The 15,567-nt window shown below is 42.8% G+C and overlaps 1 protein-coding gene across 1 annotated transcript; it reads left to right on the forward strand.

Moving 5' to 3' along the window:
- The first annotated feature begins 2,542 nt into the window (after positions 1–2,542).
- Positions 2,543–6,145, forward strand: LOC140128733 (olfactory receptor 1E5-like). Its single transcript, XM_072150431.1, has 3 exons — positions 2,543–2,548; positions 4,148–4,282; positions 5,222–6,145. Exons 1-3 carry the CDS (start codon positions 2,543–2,545, stop codon positions 6,143–6,145), a joined length of 1,065 nt encoding a protein of 354 aa, XP_072006532.1.
- Positions 6,146–15,567: the final 9,422 nt, after the last annotated feature.

Genomic DNA, 15,567 nt, shown 5'->3' on the forward strand with positions numbered 1-15,567 from the left:
TACCTTCACTAGGAATAGGCTGGTGAAATTGAGTGCATTCCGATGCTCTTCAGCGCAGCAGCGCCACCTGGTGGACGTCGGAGGAACTGCCTTAATGAATCCCGGCTGGACCCGAATCCACCGCAGAGAACTTGCCGCTGGATAACGAATGGACCGGGTAAGTAAATCTGCCCCAGTGTTTGTGAAGCTTGTTAACCCTTCCAGCATCTCACAAGAATTAAAACAAAATGGAGGTTTCATTTGGAATTTTTTTATTTTGACAATAAAATGATTATTTAGTCATAAAATGTACCCGTTCATGCAGGATAAAATGAGAAAACACATCTCGGATTTTGTTGTGCAGAGTACGGAAATACCCCACATGTCAAAGTAAACTACATTAGGGGCTACAGCAGAGGGCAGAGCGGAAGGAGCTATTGAGCTTTGAGAGGGCAGATTTTGATGATGTTTTCAAATTCCATTATATATTTGAAAAGTTCCTGAGCTACGAGAACAGTGAAACATCACAAAAAATGATCCTATTTTGGAAACTCCACCACCTAGAGAATTTATCTACATTAATATTGAGCTTTTTACCACCACAGATGTTTTTGCATTGGCTCATGCAAGTGAAAATCTTTTTTCCAAAAAAAACTTGCTTTGGCCCCTAAATTTTTATTTTCAAAAGAAGTTCAAGATGTAAACGCTCCCATAGTTTGTTATCCTGTGTCAGGTTCGCTAGGCGCGTATCTGCGCAAACTCCACCCCTCGTCCTGGGCAGCGGCTGCTAAGATCTCGCGCTGTCTAGGAGTTGCTGGGACTTGTGGTACCTCTGCTTGGTGCCTGGTTGTTCTGCACCATGAGGGGTTAATTCCCAGATGCTGTCCAGCTCCTATCAGGTTCTGGAGGTGGGGTTCCGGCTGCATAAATTGCAGCTTCACTAGTCACCTGTGCCAGTGTTTGAAATCCCTTCTCCACTCGCTCTCAGCATTAGGTTTGACTTGCTCTGTATCTGTATCGTTGTGACCTCGGCTCGTTTTTGACATTGACTCTTTGCCTACTGATTTTGCTATTGACGTACCCTCTCGTTGTGAATCCGGCTAGTTTACCATTCTTTTGTGTTTTATGTTTGTCAGTCTGTTTGTGTTTCCCTTCCCACACTTATCCAGTGTATTTAGAGTCTTCAAGTAGTCGCCCCACGGTTTAGCGTGGGGGGGCTATAGGAAGGGACAGAGGTTGGGGCAAGCTGAGGGCACACTATCCCCTGTCTTTTGTGTTACCCAATCTTAACATCCAGTTTCTCCTGAAAGCAATAATATCCCACATGTGATCACATCTGCTGTATGGGCACATTATGCGGCCCGGAAGGGAAGGAGCATCTATTGGTGGGTTTTGCTAGATTTCAGGTGATATGTTGCATTGGCTGAGCCCCTAATATAGTAGGACAGTAAAAACCTCCAAAGTCTGTACCCATTTTAACCCCCCTACCTTCAAAAATCTCTAACTTTTTTATTTTTCCATGTAGAGAGCTGTGTTATGGCTTATGTAGTCTGCATAACAAATTACACTTCAAAATGGTGGTATTTAATTTTCCATGCCGTGTACTGGGAAGCAGGAAAAAAAATTCCAAATGCAGTGAAATTGGTAAACGCATTTGTGCCGTATTCTTGTGGGCTTTGATTTTATGGATTTCACTGTGTGCCCCAAATACTTTATTCTTTGGGTTGGTGTAATCACAGGGATAACAAATTTGTATACGTTTTATAATGTTTTCGTACATTTACAAAAATTAAAACCTCCTGTACAAAAATGTTTTTTTAGATTTTGCCATTTCTGGCGCTAATACTTTTTTACACTTTGGTATACAGAGCTTTGGGAGGTGTCATTTTTTGCGGCTTTTGATGACATTTACAATGTTATCATTTTTAAGACTGTAAGAACTTTTTTAAATTGCAAAAAAGTGCCATTTTTGACTTCCCGTTGCGGGTCTAAACTTAGTGAAATACCGTTATTATATTTTGATAGATCGGGCATTTTCGGACGCGTCGATACCTTATGTGTTTATGCACAGCCTGCTTATTTATATTTATATCAGTTCTAGGGAAAGGGGGGTGATTTGAGTTTTTAGGTTTTTTTATTTTTTTTAAACTTTTTTTAATTTTAACTATTTTTCATACTCCCCAGTGTACTTTAACCCCAGGTTGTCTGTACGATCCTATCCTATACTGCCTTACTAGAATATGGCAGTATATGGGGATTTTACTCACCATTCATTACAATAGGTTAACCCGAAACAATAGTTTAACCCGAAGCACCCCGAAGACCCGAGGCTGTCATGGCAACGGATTGCCGCTCCCCAATGACGTCACTGGGAGCGAGATCCTCGGCATCCTTTTTGAAGCTGACGGCAGCTTAGCTGGTGGCACTCAGCAGGAAAACATCTGCGATCCGTGTTGGCACCGATAGCGAGTGTTACCGGTAAGCCTTTGCTGCAATATGCAGCAAAGACTTACCGGCTATGGAGAGGGCTCAGCCCGTGAGCCCTCTCCATGCACCCGCACCCATGTCGGTAAGGGGTTAAAATGTAAACCCCTCAAGGATCGCAGTAAAACTATATTTGGGGGCAAAATACCCCATTGTTTTACCTTTATTAGCTTTTTTGGAGGAGGGTCTAAAAAATATCTATTTAGTAATTAATTTTTAAATTTTTTTGTGTTTTATACAACAAATAGCATAGGTAACATGCTACTTATGTTCTATCCCTTTTATGTAGCTTTGTTATGTTTGACCCGTTCTACACAATAAAAATTCATTTGAAGAGAAAAATCCCTCAATTTTGCATTGCCGTCTACTAAGCGGCATAATGTTTTTACTATTTTGTTGAATGAGTTGTTTTAGAGGTTTTTTAGTGGTACAAGTTGTACTTATTATTGGTAACATACAGTAAATGTGACTTTCTGATTACTTTTTTAGTTTTTTTGTTTGGTTGGATGTGCAAAAATAATAATTTAGTTTTTTTTTTTCTTTTTTTTAAGGCGTTCGCCATACGGGTTCAGCAATTATTTAATTTTATTGTGCAGGTTGTTACAGATGTGGCGATATGCAATATGTGCTGTTTTTGTGCGAATTTCAAGTTTTATTGTGTTTGGGATTTGCACACTATTTAGGGCCTTTTATTTAGTATAAAAAAAATTTAACTAAACTTTTTTTTAAACTTTTTTTACAATTTTTTTTGTCCCTCACTGGGACTTGAACAAGTGATCATCTGATCAAATTAATACACTGATGTATGGCAGCCTATTATAAAAGGCAGCCTGTGCAAATTCATAGGCTGACAACTGCACTGCTAGGTCCGACCCAGCAGGCAGTCACGTAAAGCAGCTCTGGGGTCCTTCAACGGACCCCAGGGCTGCTATTGAGACAATCGTTACCCCCATACTCGACGCAGGGGCTGTCGATTGCCGGTTAAAGAGGTGGGTGGGTGATTGAGGCGTGTGGTCATGTTTGACTGCGGCACCTAAAGGGTTAAACAGCCTGAATCGCAACTATCATGAACCCGGCTGCTTGAGTGGACGCTCGGCTGTCACATACAGCCGTCCTCCTGCATGGATGGCACAGGCTATACTTCTGAGCCTGCACGATCCCCATGACATTGGGGAATTTCGTGGTGGCACAAATAGAAGCTCATCATGGTGTTCCCCAACATAACAGGACTCTATTCCTGCTAAATTGTTATTGTATAGTGGGTTGGAATGATCATTTTGGGCAGCATGGTGACTTTGTGGTTAGCACTACAGCCTTGCAGTCCTGGGTTCAAGTCCCATCCAGGTCAACATCTGCAAAGAATTTGTATGTTCTCTCCCTGTTTGCGTAGGTTTCCTCCGGTTTCTTCCCACAAACATACTGGTAGGTTGATTAGATTGTGAGCCCCATAGGGACGGGGACTAATTTGGTAAGCTCTGTGTAGCGCTGCATAATCTCAGTGCACTATAGACTCCTGGGGTCAACGCCAATGGTTTTGGAGATGATGGAGATGAGCATTTTCCCAGGATGTCCGAGCGGTTAAGGTATTGGTCTTGAAATCCAGTGGGTGATATTCTCTGTACATGTTGTACATTTCAAATCATATTAAATTTAGACTTAAAATAATTACTTCATCGCACACTAGCTTCCTAAGAAGGAACTTACTAAGAGCAATGGAAGGGTAGGGGGTATGACCATCTGTCTCCACACAAATAACAGGGGTCACACCCTCAGAGGCATGGACAGTCAGACAAGTGGTATAGATGCTATACTACTACCGGTAATTCCTGTTTGGTACTAGGCCACAGGGTGTGATCAGTCTCTTTTTACAATGGCTCTTATCCGGCTTTTCTTACAATCCAGATGTCCCTAACAGACCCCTCAAGTTACCAATGCAGGGAGACTCTGTAGACCACCCGCCTTATGGTGTGTCACCAGTTACGTACATACCTTCATAGCTTTCATTGATGTTCACCTTGACCCTCTCGTCCTCTCTCCTTCCTGTTAACTATAATTTTACTAAAATACTTAACAAAAAGAAACTAATAAACACCCATCATACTCTTCGTACAGAGAAGATCTCCTAAATTTTAAAATAGGAATAAACAGAGGAGATTGGGCAAAACAGATTCACCGATACCTCATGGAATGGTCATCTACCAGATCCTGTTTATTAAATCTTTATATCTTTTTATCTTTTTTTATCTTATTTTGTTTATTAATCAAATATATTATAGAAAGTTTTAGATTTCAAACCTTCCCTATCCAAAGCACCATGGGAAAACATTTTTTATATACCTCAAAGGTAATAAATAAATTTTAGCTGTTCCTGAAGAAACTTCCTGTGATCTCCTGACAATAATTGTTAACTAAAACACAGGAGACACCAGAGGTAATGGCAACAACTTACCTCCCACAATCCCTTGCCTCTGCTGTGTGCCTACAGTATATTATACTCCTCTGCCCGGCACAGGTTTCTTAAATTATAGAGGGTGTAAAGGAGAAGATTTATTAGTTTTTATTTGTTGATTTATGGATCAATGGGAAATAGATTTTTAAGGAAACAGAAGAAGAATTTTGTGGTTGAAAAATGGAAACATCTGAGTCATTGGAGATCCTCTTTTTCTTTGTATTGTTATCATTACCATTATTATCATGAGTATCTCCAACAGCTCTTAGATCTTTATAACTTTATTGTTCTTTCATATTCCACCTACAGACCAACCGGACCTTGGTCACAGAGTTTTTCCTCTTAGGATTTCAAGGAAGTCCATCTTACAGAAATGTTTTATTCTCTCTATTTCTTGTTGTTTTTGGTGCAACTGTTAGCGGGAACCTCCTGATCATCGCCCTGGTGTCCACCAGCAGGAATCTCCACACCCCCATGTACTTCTTCATCTCACAACTGTCCATCAGTGACATTCTGGTAGCTACAGATATTGTCCCCAACCTCCTCCACATCCTACTGAGTAATGGGGGGACCATTACTTTTACTGATTGTTTCACTCAATTTTATTATTTTTGTGCCTCTGAGGCATGTGAAGGTCTTCTTCTGGCTGTGATGTCCTACGACAGATATGTGGCCATCTGTTACCCCCTCCGCTACACCTCTATTATGACCAATGGATTGTGCAGAAAGTTAATTTCTATGAGTTGGATGTGGGGTTTTAGCTCTTCATTTATTATGACCATAACACCATCACAGTTTTGTTATTGTGGACCAAATATTATTGACCATTTTTATTGTGACCTTGTACCCTTGCTAGAACTTTCCTGCTCAGACACATTCATTGTTTACTTAGAGACATATATTATCGGTTCTCCAGCTATAATCATTCCAACCACAATTATTGTTTGGTCTTATACTTACATTGTTATAACAGTATTAAGGATCCCATCGAGAACCGGGAGACAGAAAGCCTTCTCCACCTGTAGCTCCCACCTCATTGTGGTCTCCATCTTCTACTGGACAATATTCAGTGTTTATGTTTTTCCAACAAGTGGACAAACCTCAGCCATGAGTAAAATGATCTCCCTGCTTTATACAGTTTTTACTCCTTTGATTAACCCCATCATATACAGTCTGAGGAATAAGGACATTAAGAAAGCCTTACAGGAGATGCTTGTTAAACATTATAATTAACACATTCTTGCAAATGGAGAAATATGAACACCAATATCAGCCAATAGTTTCTTCATTTGGACATGACTGGTGCCATCACCTCAGGAACCTCACAATGAATGTCTGCCAGACTCCTCCTGAAATGGCTGCAGACATCAGTAATAGATGTTTCCTGTCAGGATGATGCTGGCTTGCTGCTTCCAATGTTAGTGAACATTCAGATTTTTCCAGCTCATGCACGCTCCTAGTCTGTAATACAGCAGGATAAATGATATTCCTAATGAATCAAATATAGAGCCGCACTTCCACCAATGAAATTAAATGAAAAGAAAATTTACTTAGGGTCCAAACGCCGCATTTGCCCCTGGTTTTTGGTGCACGTGATTGGATTGTGTCGCATCAGCGCCAGCTTGCATGCGACACAAATCGCAGATCGTGGACGTCGGACAACCCGACTGATTCGGAAAAACCACAGAATTTAAAAAGCAAATTGATCGCAATGGGACGGGTAAGTACATGTGCCTCAATGTCTTACTGTAGAACACCAGTGACTGTCTCTCTGCCATCTCTAAAATCATGTCCTCTCTCTTCTTGAAACTTAATTCTTCCAAAATGGAACTTGTTGTCTTTCCACCGTCTACTAAGCGACCTAACTATGACCTCTCCATTTCTGTCTGTGATGTTATTATAACCCCAAGGCAGCAGGTCACTGTCTTGGGGTTGTGATGGACTCTGACCTCTCCTTTGCACCGTATATTCAATCTGTTGCTTGCTCTTGCTGGATGCACCTTAAAAATATTTCTAGAATCTGACTATTTTTTACAATTGTGACCTCTAAAACATTAATTGTCGCTCTGATTCACTCTCGTCTCAACTACTGTAACTCTCTAGTAATTGGTCTTCCACTTACTAAACTCTCTCTTCAATCTAATCTCAATGCAGCAGCCAGGCTTGTCTTTCAGACCAAATGCTACACGGATACCTCCAGTCTGTGCCAGTCCCTGCACTGGTTGCCCGTCTATTTACAAATACAGTTTAAGATGAAAACCCTCATCCACAAACCCTGAATAATGCTACACCTCCCTATCTCTCTTGTCTCATCTCAGTCTATCGTCCAACCCGTGCTCTTCAATCTGCCAGTGATCTTAGATTATTTTCTTCCTTAATTCAAACTTCCAACGCACGTCTCCAGGACTTCTCCAGAGTTGCACCAATTCTCTGGAATGCCCTACCCCTGTCTATCAGACTAATACCCAACCCCCAATGCTTCAAACGTTCTCTTAAAATTCATTTATTTAGGAAGCCCTATCTCGCTCACTACATGCAACTTTATCAACCAGTTCTGCGTACTCTGTCTGTTATCCAGGAAATGCTTCTCTGCAGTCCCACGGACTATGGACTTTGCATATAAGATGGCGGCTGATGGCTGGTTCAAGCAGCAGCGTCTTTATTTATTAAATTATTTGTATTCCGTACCCTTACAAAAATGGCTGGACCATTATACAAGCTCTTTAGTCACCCCTTCATCCTCATAGACTGTAAGCTCTTGTGTCACCCCCTCATCCTCATAGACTGTAAGCTCTTGTGTCTCCCTCATCCTCATAGACTGTAAGCTCTTGTGTCTCCCTCATCCTCATAGACTGTAAGCTCTTGTGTCATCGCCTCATCCTCATAGACTGTAAGCTCTTGTGTCCCCCCTCATCCTCATAGACTGTAAGCTCTTGCGTCACCCCCTCATCCTCATAGACTGTAAGCTCTTGTATCACCCCCTCATCCTCCTAGACTGTAAGCTCTTGTGTCATCCCCTCATCCTCCTAGACTGTAAGCTCTTGTGTCACCCCCTCATCCTCATAGACTGTAAGCTCTTGTGTCACCCCCTCATTCTCATAGTCTGTAGGCTCTTGTTAGCAGGGCCCTCCCTCCTATTGTTCCATGTGACTGTTGTTACTCTGTATTGTCTTATTTTATTTGTATATGTTCCTTATAATCTGTAAAGCCACGGAATCTGATGACGATATATAAAGATTAATACTATTATAAAACGTATTTGCATTTCATCTGTGTTCCACTATTAGCCCCTTAGGTGTTAATTCTTGCAACAGTATCTACATAGTAAATTGAAGTTGAGACCTTCTGCTTCACCATTGGTATCTTCACTATCAGGCACCAGACCTGACTTTATTGGTAGAAGGCTGGGGACTAGAGATGGGCAAATAGATTCTAATTATTCTAACTTCGGTTAGAATTTCAGGAAAAATTCGATTCGTCACGAAGCCGAAGTTTATGCTGATTCGGGGGAACAAAGTTGTTTTTTTTCCCCACATTTTTCCGCTCTCCGCTCCCTGGTCTCCACTCCCTGCTCTCCACTCCCAGCACCCCGCTCCTCGGTCTCTGGTCTCCGTTCCCTGGTCTCCGTTCCCCGCTCCTCGGTCCCCGCTCCCCGCTCCTCGGTCTCCGCTCCCAGCTCCCAGGTCTCTGCTCCCGGTCTCCGCTCCCAGCTACCTGGTCTCCGCTCCCCGCTCTCAGCACCCCGCTCCCTGGTCTCCACTATCCGGTCTCCGCTGTCCGCTCCCCGGTCACTGTTCCCAGCTCCCTGGTCTCCGCTCCCAGTTCCTCGGTCTCCGCTCCAAGCTCCACGGTCTCCGCTCCCTGGTCTCCGCTCCCCAGTCTCCGCTGTCCGCTCCCCGGTCTCCGCTCTCCTCTGTCTGCTATCCGCTCCAGAATGGAGGACAGGGCAGAAACGGCCAGAACAAGAAAAGAAGAAAAAAGTAAGACAACTCCTATGTATAGATGTGTATATATGTGTGTGTGTGTGTATAGGTAAGTGTGTGTATATGTATGTATAGGTGTGTGTGTATGTATAGATGTGTATATATGTGTGTGTATGTATAGGTGTGTGTGTGTATGTATAAGTGTGTGTGTGTATGTATAGGTGTGTGTGTATGTATAGAATTGTGTGCATGTATAGGTGTGTGTGTTTGTGTATAGGGGTGTGTGTATATTTGCTCTATATACTGTTTATATATGTGTATTTGCTGTATGTATACTCAGTATGTGCGCAGATGTTGTATATACTGTATGTGTGTGAATATATATTTTTATGCAGTATTGGGGATATTTATAAGGGCTTCTGCGCCATGTCAATTTTAGTTTTACACTACATGGCGGCACGCTATATGCATTTTACACTACATGGCGGCACGCTGTATGCATTTTACACTACACGACGACACACTGTATACATTTTACACTACACGGCGGCACGCTGTATGCATTTAATACTACTTGGTGGCACGCTGTATGCATTTTACCCTACAAGGCGGTAAACTGTATGCATTTTATACTACATGGCGGTACGCTGTATGCATTTTATACTACATGGCAGAACTCTTTATGCATTTTATACTACATGGCGGTATGCTGTATGCATTTTAAGCTACATGGCGGAACGCTGTATGCATTTTATACTACATGGTGGCACGCTGTATACAATTAATACTACATGGCGGCATGCTGTATGCATTTAAACTACATGGCGGAACGCTGTATGCATTTTATACTACGTGGCGGTATGCTGTATGCATTTTATACTACATGGCGGAACGCTGCATGCATTTATACTACATGGTGGCACGCTGTATACAATCAATACTACATGGCGGCACACTGTATGCATTTTACACTACATGGCGGCACGCTGTATCTGATTTTTACGCTGTATCTGATATATTACATATATGGCGGGGGGGCGTCGGTCTATGGCTCGCCTCAGGCAGCAGAAAGGCTTGGTTCACCCCTGCACACAGCCCTATAAAACCCAGCCATTTTCTGTCTCAGCACTTCACACTTCATGTTGTAGCGTCCAGCTGCTGCTATTGTACTGTGCGATTCTTGCTGCAATCCCTCGCTGTTCTCTAAGGGGGTTCTATTTAACCCAAATAGCAGTTCTACTTAGTGACAAAATCGAATAGGAAGAAATCTGTTTGACATTCATGCATCTGCAGTAGTGAGCTGTCAGTTGTGGGTTATCTGTATAACGCACATTGCCATACCTTTTGGGGGCTCTAGTTTACAGCCAGATTCACGTGTCAAATCCACATAGTTTATAGAGTGAAAAGAAGGGCAAAATGATCAGTGACGTCAATGCAAAATTACTGCCGACACCCTCTGCACTCTTTTTAGGGGCTTTCCACATGTATCTGCGTTTAACAGAACAGGTTCTGTCGTAATCTATGGAATCATCTGATGTCAGTGTAAAAAGAGTGCACTCTGTGATGTTATAGTGGGATCTTGGCCCTCAGCTCGGTCCTTTCGAGCTGGCACAGACATTACCTTGTCAGGCTGCTTTCCCGTTGTACTTATTTGGTGAAGTTGGCCTATGTAAGTGCACATGGAAGTGAAGAGTGAAGCGATTCTAAGAGAGGCGGCTGTCATGTGCGTGTCATACTAAAACACAGCATTGTTTGAAGACCAAACCACGCTCCCTATGCATATTTAAGCATGGCACAACGTTCTACAACACCCTACAGGCTCTCTGCAGCAAGGAAATACCTGTTTTTTTAACGTGATACGTTTTGATTCGATTCGGGTCGAATCAAATTTTTTCGAAGAATTCGGCGAATCGGGACGAAACAAATTTTAACAAATGCGCCCATCTCTACTGGGGACATCTACTGTTTGTTCTTCAGAAAATTAACATATAGCATCTCAACCATCCAACATGTGTGTACATGAGAATATTATTAGAATATTGTTATTGTAACAAACGCACAAACTGTAGATGCATTGGGTGATAGAGGCAGGGCCAGCATTAGGGGAGCAGCAAACTGGGCATTTACCCAGGACCGCTGAAAGAAAAAAAGTATTTTTTGATCCAGTAAATACCAAGAAGAGAAAACCCAATACTAGATAAACAGCTCCTATTACCAATCAGAAACATAAAATACCAATAGAAGTATATAGGGCCCAAGATAAATCTTACTCAGTACTGCTCAATTCAATGAAATCATTATACAAACTTTATTAACTGGCCATCAAAAAAAAAAAAAATTAAAAACACATTAAAATCCACAAGAACAAGGATGTGGCAATGGTCAACAATATTTCGAGCATTATCCAAGTATCAAAAATCACAGTGTATCCAACTTCGGCTGTAAATAATCATATTACCCACCCGGGTGTTGCATGATACCAAAATTGTTAAACTAATGGAATAGGACCACCGCCACAGCACCCCGACGTACGTTTCGCCGTTGCTTCCTCCAGGGGGTGTCGTGGACCGCGAAACGTACGTCGGGGTGCTGTGGCGGTGGTCAAATTCCATTGGTTTAACAATTTTGGTATCATGCAACACCCGGGTGGGTAATATGATTATTTACAGCCGAAGTTGGATACACTGTAATTTTTGATACTTGGATAATGCTCGAAATATTGTTGACCAATGCCACGTCTTTGTTCTTGTGGATTTTAATGTGTGTTAATATTTTTTTTTTTTTATGGCCAGTTAATAAAGTTTGTATAATGATTTCATTGAATTGAGCAGTACTGAGTATGATTTATCTTGGGCCCTATATACTTCTATTGGTATTTGATATTTTTTGATCCAACTCTTTGGTACGATAAGCTTAGTCTTTATTGGCATTTAGTGCAGCAATGTCCAGTAAACCCAATTCAAATCAACCAATAAAGACTGGAACACAGGAACACAAAGGCTGAGCTGGTATTTGAATGTGTACAGAATTTGCCCAGGGCCCCCTATCCTAAATGGGCCCCCTGCATGTGGACTTTTGTGGGCAGAGGATGTATTGCTTCTTTAGTAGCTCTTGGTTGAATTCCCTGGTGAAGTTGCTCATCATCTATCTCCTGTCTATATACCGTATATACTCGTGTATAAGCCGAGTTTTTCAGCACAAAAAATGTGCTGAAAAACGTCCCCTCGGCTTATACACGAGTCAATACTCCCAAAAATTAATTAAAAATGGACAAAAAAAATAATAAACTTATATACTCACCCAATGGTGGCCACGATGCGCAGTGCTGCTCCCCCGATGTCATCGCGGCTCCTCTTCTTGCTTCCCGGCTGCTCTTCTTGCTTCAGCGTGCTGGGCGCCGCCATGCTCTTCTCGGGGGCAGCGCCTAGTATGACGTCAGCAGCGGCGCATCATACTAGGCGCCGCCCGGGAGAGAACAATGGCGGCGCCCAGCACGCTGAAGCAAGAAGAGCAACCGGGAAGCCAGAAGAGGAGCCGCGATGACATCGGGGAAGCAGCACTGCGCATCTTGGCCACCGGAGGGTGAGTATATTAGTTTATTTTTTTATACTGGGCTGACTGTATACTATTGGGGTGACACTGTATACTACTGGGGGCAGGCTGGGGTGGCTGTATACTACTGGGGGCACGGCTGTATACTACTGGGGGCACGGCTGTATACTACTGGGGGCAGGGCTGTATACTACTGGCGGCACGGCTGTATACTTGGGGCATGGCTGTATACTACTGGGGGCACGGTTGTATACTACTGGGGGCAGGCTGTATACTACTGGGGGCAGGCTGGGCAGTGCTGTACACTACTGGGGGCAGGCTGTATACTACTGGGGGCAAGCTGTATATTATAGGGGGCTGGCTGGCTATATACTGGGGGGGGTCTGTGACCAATGCATTTCCCACCCTCGGTTTATACTCGAGTCAATAGGTTTTCCCAGTTTTTTGTGGTAAAATTAGGGGTCTCGGCTTATACTCGGGTCGGCTTATACTCGAGTATATACAGTAGTTATCAACTGAATTCAATTCAAAGAAGCTTTATTGGTAGGACCAAATACAATTTAGCATTGCCAAAGCATTTATAAAATATTGGATTGTGGGGAATAAGGTGGGATACATGGTCATGTGGAACAGGATGAAGGGGGGACATGGTGTTTGGGGGGTTATTATAGCCCATGGTATATAACATGTTTCTCAGTCTAAGGAAGGCAGTGATATATTGTGAGGCTAGGGCCCAACTTGCTGATTGGAGGGGGTCTCAGTGATGAGACCCTTACAGATCACAAAAACGAGGGGTGCAATGGGGTCCCCGAGGTCCCCTCCTCGTTTCATGAGAGTGATGGAGCAGAGAGTGGCCCATGACCGCTCTGCTCCATACATTTCAATGGAGATGATGGAGATCGCCTTGCGCAATGTTTTCCTTATCCCATCCTGGAAAAAAAATGTTCATATTAACCCCGTAGAATCCCTAGTAGACTATGCAAGGCCTTGAAGTCATTGCATGCTGAGCTGGACTTCAATGACAAATTCTCAGTAAGGGGTTTGCCATGAAAGAAAGCTCTCAAATTTTAATCCCCTATTTATGTTTACACAATAAAGATAATTAAAGATAATTTTTAGCCCCTTACTTTACAATGTTACTCAGTTTTATTGCTGTTTTAGCTCCTATCACTCTGTGATTGTCAGTGTAAGATTCCAGAGGGTGAGCGGGGACTCTCTGAGCAGACACTTCATGATCCCTCTGTGCTATGAGATGCTGTGTGCTGACAATGTGTTTAGATCATAAGGGTACAGGGTTATCTACACTTTCATTTACCTTCTGAACATTGTACTAGTAACTGACACATGGATGGATGTAAAACACAGTGACACATCAGTTCTGCTAACTCACCTAATCAATAAAACACACAGTCAGCTCTGCTATGTCACTCCTCCCATTGGATACAGAGCTTATATTTTTTGACGATCTTCTGCTGCTGTCTCCTAGAAATGCTGCTGAGCACGATGCTGCTGGACAGGAAGTGCTGATGCCTGTAGTGGTCTCTGCCTCTTACCCCTCCCCCTTCTCCTGAATGTACAAGAGAGGCTAGAGGAATCTGCCGGCCATAGTCAGGTTGATAGAGACAGGTTGGAATTATATCTGTGAACTGCTGTATCTTTGTGTCACAGGTGTCCCTGTACCTCTGTCTTGGGTCACAGGTGCACCCATGTACCTCCATGTGGCCCGCTGCGCCACTCACCTCACCGGGTTCCAGTGGCATCTCCCGCAGCTCATCGCACTTGTCTCTTCCTCTTAGGGTGCGCATGCGCCGCCTCTGTTAAATTTAAAGGGCCGGCACACCGATTATTGGCGCTGGCCAGCTGACTTCCCTGATAAATTTCCAGCCTCTTCCTGTGTTCCCTGCCGGATCTTTGTGCCTCACAGCCTTTGAAAAAACCTTGTTTCATGTCCATTTATAGTGATTTCCCGTTGTGATTCCGTTACTGGCTACGCTCCTCTGCTGCCTGCCGTGACCTGTTTCTATCCTGTGCTGCGCGTCCTGACCTCCTGTCTGTCCCCGACTACGATTCTGCCCAACGTCTGTGTACCTCGCCTTGCACCAGTCGAACGACCTGGTGGTACCACGCCGCAGCAAGTCCAACCCGCTTTGCGGCAGGCTCTGGTGAAAACCGGGTAGCACTTAGACTCCGGTCCCAGGTTTCGGCTTACGTCATCATCCCTGGTGGTCCAGTGGGTCCTCTACCCCTGGAACCTGACACTTTGTTACTAACAGTGAATTAGAGAATTGAGTATAGTTAAGAATTTTATCTTCAAAGTGTAAGTGATTTTCTTACAACCATGATCACATTTGATAAAAGATGCACAGAAAACACAGCCAGATCTACTCTACATACTAGATAGACATGTCTCCTGATTTATCCTAAATGTTCACAAGATGTGAATGGTCAATGATATTGGTACTTACTACATTCAGAAAGCTTTAAACTCATAGCAACACTTGATAAGTGTAAGTGCAAACACTGCCCTACTTAAAGGGGTTGTCTACTTTTCAATAAATCTCTTCGATTAGACATGTCTCTGCATGTTTGTGTACCTGTGTCTTTGCGTTATTTTGACCCCTTTCTAACCAGTCCTTAACGACCAGAGCATTTTCAAAATGTATTGGTTTAAGGGCACAACTTCCTTTTATGTGCAATAACATAAAGCATTTTGCTTGATTTTTGGGGTGAAACATAGGGGTAGTTAAAAAAGTGAAAGGACTTTTTTCCATTTTTAGTTTTTTAGGGGGTTAAAGTTACAAAAACTGGCAATTTTTTTTCTTTTCGCAATGTATAGTGTATATTTTTAACTCAAATTGACCACTGTAAATTTATTCCCTGGTGTGTGACGGGGTGACTATGGCAATTTTATTTTAGAGTAGTAGGGGATCTTTTTAATTTTACTGGGGAATATAAATGTTTATTTTTAGATATTTATTAATATGTAAAGTACATTGGGATTGTGTACAACTTAACCAACAATATCAATTATTTTCAGAAAATGGACAACCCCTTTAATATAACAGTTGCCAAACCCCTTTTAAAGGACATCTACCACCAGGATAAAGGATAGTAAACCAAGCACACTGACATACTGGTGTGTACCCTCTATGGTAGGATCTGCTCTTCCTTAAAGGAAAC

This window comes from Engystomops pustulosus, chromosome 4 (genome assembly GCF_040894005.1).
Source record: "Engystomops pustulosus chromosome 4, aEngPut4.maternal, whole genome shotgun sequence".
Classification (NCBI taxonomy): Eukaryota; Metazoa; Chordata; class Amphibia; order Anura; family Leptodactylidae; genus Engystomops; species Engystomops pustulosus.

What these genes read in the sequence shown, in the direction of transcription:
- LOC140128733 (XM_072150431.1), top strand. An exon ending in TAGATGCTATACTACTACCG is followed by an intron (nt 4,283 to 5,221) that starts GTAATTCCTGTT and finishes TTCCACCTACAG; the next exon opens with ACCAACCGGACCTTGGTCAC.